Source organism: Peromyscus eremicus, chromosome 20 (assembly GCF_949786415.1).
Source record: "Peromyscus eremicus chromosome 20, PerEre_H2_v1, whole genome shotgun sequence".
NCBI classification, from domain to species: Eukaryota; Metazoa; Chordata; class Mammalia; order Rodentia; family Cricetidae; genus Peromyscus; species Peromyscus eremicus.
Window position 1 is genome coordinate 6426953 of NC_081436.1, and position 3708 is coordinate 6430660.

General features: G+C 52.2%; 1 protein-coding gene across 1 annotated transcript; it reads left to right on the top strand.

Annotated features, from left to right (window-relative positions):
• Window positions 1-400: 400 nt before the first annotated feature.
• Amigo2 (adhesion molecule with Ig like domain 2) lies at window positions 401-3476 on the top strand. The gene has a single exon (XM_059247417.1). It carries the CDS (start codon window positions 1023-1025, stop codon window positions 2583-2585), a length of 1563 nt encoding a protein of 520 aa, XP_059103400.1. The 5' UTR covers window positions 401-1022; the 3' UTR covers window positions 2586-3476.
• The last annotated feature ends 232 nt before the right edge of the window (window positions 3477-3708 follow it).

Below are 3708 nucleotides of genomic sequence, written 5' to 3' on the forward strand. Positions count from 1 at the left end.
ACCTGCGGGCCGCCACGCGCGGGCTCCGGTGCGCGGCTCCCGAGCAGACTGGGCGGCTCCCTACCGGGCTGGGCGGCTCCCCCGCGGGTGCGGGGCGAGGGGCGCGGGGCCTGGGGGTGCAGAGTCGCAGGCCGCGCTGCGGTCCCACCCGGCCGAGAGGCGGCGCGGAGCCCGCACGGGGCCGCCTCGGCGATTGGCTGCGCCTCCCCCCCCCGCTCCGCCCGCCGCGGCGCCCGAGGAGCGAGGACGCGGGGACCCGCCTCCCGCCCGCTCCCGACCCCGGGCGCGCGGGATAAAAGGCGGGCGGCGGGCGCGGGAGCCCGGGCCCTGCAGCCTGCGAGCGCCACCGGCGGGCCGGGTTCACCCGCCGCCCACCCCACCCCCGCTCCCGGCACGGCCGAGCCCCGGGCGGTACCTGCAGCCGAGGAAGAGCTCGGGGACACCGCGCCACCGCCGCCGCCTCCAAAGTCGCCAAAGTTGAGAGGCTGCCGCCCACCGGGAGCAGGAGGGAAGGTGCGAGCGCGCGGGGCCCGAGCCGAGCGAGCGACGCGCAGACCTTCCGAGCGCACGGCCGTCGGCGGCCTCTCCCGAGCCGCTGCGGCTTCCCAGCGCTGTGAGTGGTCGGCTAGACCGACGGCTGGCTAAGTATTTCCGTTCAATTGTTTATGGGATGCGATTGTGTATTTTTGTGTCGGTGGAGGGAGTTAAGGCAGAATGCGTCCTTTTTAGAAACTGAGTTTCTGATAGTGAGACGGTTGCATTGAGAGAAGGTACCTGGAAATCTTACTGAGTTGGAGGAAGCCAGGAAAAATATGTTTAACAGGTTTTTTTTTTTCCTCTTTCCCCTGTTGGAAATGAAAGCCATTTCCAAAGTTAATTGGAACGAAAGTAAACACGGGATAACTGAGGGGTTAACTAGTGGCAGTTAACTTGTACTTTCCTTCCTTTTTAAATATTGTTACCAGATTGGTGGGAGGCTGAGCTGGTGAGAAGCGCCTGGAAGAGACTGAGAGGCGACCATAATGTCGTTAAGGCTCCACACACTGCCCACCCTGCCTGGAGCTGTCAAACCGGGTTGCAGAGAGCTGCTGTGTGTGTTGGTCCTCACGGTGATGGTGAGCCCCGGAGCCTCAGGAGTGTGCCCCACAGCTTGCATCTGCGCCACTGACATTGTCAGCTGCACCAACAAGAACCTGTCGAGGGTGCCTGGGAACTTTTTCAGACTGATTAAAAGACTGGATCTGAGCTACAACAGAATTGGACTTCTGGATGCCGACTGGATTCCCCTGTCGCTTGTCAAGCTGAGCACTCTGATTGTTCGTCACAACAACATCACCAGCGTCTCCACGGGCAGTTTCTCCACAACTCCCAATTTAAAGTGTCTTGACTTATCATCCAATAGGCTGAAGTCGGTGAAGAGTGCCACGTTCCAGGAGCTGAAGGTTCTGGAGGTCCTCTTACTTTACAACAACCACATTTCCTATCTGGACCCGGCAGCTTTCGGGGGACTCTCCCACCTGCAGAAACTCTACTTGAGTGGGAACCTCCTCACACAGTTTCCTATGGATTTGTATGTCGGGAGGTTCAGGCTGGCCGATCTGACATTTTTAGATGTGTCTTATAACCGAATCCCTTCCATACCAATGCACCATATAAATTTAGTGCCCGGAAAACAGCTGAGAGGCATCTACCTTCATGGCAATCCGTTTGTCTGTGACTGTTCCTTGTACTCATTGCTGATCTTTTGGTATCGTAGGCACTTTAGCTCGGTGATGGATTTTAAGAACGACTACACCTGTCGCCTGCGGTCGGACTCCAGGCGCTCCCATCCGCTGTCCCTGCTGCAGGATAGCTTTCTGAACTGTTCCGAGAGTGTCATCAACAGCTCTTTCCACGCACTTGGCTTTATTCACCAGGCACAGGTCGGGGAAAGGCTGGTGGTCCACTGTGACAGCAAGACGGGTAATGGAAATACTGATTTCATCTGGGTTGGTCCCGATAACAGACTGCTGGAGCCCGATAAAGACATGGGAAACTTCCGTGTGTTCTACAACGGCAGTCTGGTGATAGAGAACCCTGGCTTTGAGGATGCCGGAGTTTATTCTTGTATTGCAATGAATAGGCAACGTCTGTTAAATGAAACTGTGGATATCATGATAAATGTGAGCAATTTCACTATAAACAGATCCCATGCTCATGAAGCATTTAACACGGCTTTTACCACTCTGGCCGCCTGCGTGGCCAGCATAGTCCTGGTACTGCTCTATCTGTACCTGACGCCGTGCCCATGCAAATGTAAGCCCAAGAGACAGAAAGATGTGCTGAACCAAAGCAGTGCCCACTCTTCCATTCTCAGCCCCGGCCCCTCTGGTGACGCCTCCGCTGATGATCGGAGGGCAGGTAAAAGAGTGGTGTTCTTGGAGCCCCTGAAGGACGCTGCGGCGGCGGGACAGAACGGGAAAGTCAAGCTTTTCCCCAGTGAGACCGTTATAGCCGAGGGCATCTTAAAGTCCACGAGGGTGAAGTCTGACTCAGATTCCGTCAACTCCGTGTTCTCGGACACACCCTTTGTGGCATCCGCTTAGCTGTGTGCCTGTGTTTGTCTGCTGTCGTGATTTAATCTCTCCCTATTTAACCTTGTGTGGTCCACAAAAATCAATAGCAGGGCAGAGATTGTTTTGTCTTTTGAGATAGAACCAAATGGTGTCTTAAGATGGTTGCTAGGAAGTGAGGCCGAGCACACTGTTTGCTCGCTGTGCTGGGGAAAGAGGAGGTCGGTTTTGAGAGTTTAAGTTCTGGATGACAGCGTCTTAGCCTTCAGCAGCATGGATGGTTGCAAAGCTGGTCTGAAGGCAGTGTGACTGGCCACTCTCCTTCTATTTGGCTATCTTAAAGGAAAAAGGAGTTAAAAAAAGGAATAAAATGCATCAGCATTCTTTAAATAGACTGTTCACTTACTAGAACCAAAGTTGAGCTTTTCTTCCTCTCTCTCTCTCTCTCTCTCTCTCTCTCTCTCTAAGAAAAAAGATTAGCCACTTCTTTCATTTTTAAAAGATGTCACAGGAAGAATCGGTTATGTATAAAGCATAATGTTAGTTTAGAGGTTTTTCAGCCCAAAATCATCATTTCAGACCAGAGTGGATGAACTGATAACATCCACGGGATTGTGCCACGTCTTGTGGAGTGGGGAGTGGGAGGTGTACTTGTGGGTTCTCTCCCTTCTCCGTGTTCTTTACGCTGTATCCGGGTACAGAAGCTCTCACTGAAAAAAAATTTAAAGGTGTCATTATTTGTTGCCAAGAGTATGTGTCGATACCAAAATGTCTGAGCAACTCTCCAAGCCTTTGTTGTCGCAGACTCGTTTGTCCCTTTGCTTGTCTATCTGTAAAATCTTAAGTTATATGAACCACCAAGTGGACCCAAATGTGTGCTGTGCTTGAGACATTTAAATCAGTGTAAATACATGTGCTCTGTGACTTGGTGTTTCGGTTGCCTGTTTACAAATGCCGTCTCAGATGTTTTCTGTGACTAGATGGTACTGCTTGTGTAAAGCACCGTTACATGGTGTACACAGTATCTCTTCAAAATTATTCTTATTACAATAGGGACTTTATTTTTTTTTTAAGAGGGAGAAAACAGCTTTAATATATTCTAGCCAGATTTTTTTCCTCTCTGTATCACAGTTTGCTCTGATATCTCGCATTCCAG

Bases quoted from the DNA above. Each gene is read 5' to 3' on its own strand.
- Amigo2 (XM_059247417.1), top strand. From the start codon at position 1,023: ATGTCGTTAAGGCTCCACACACTGCCCACCCTGCCTGGAGCTGTCAAA.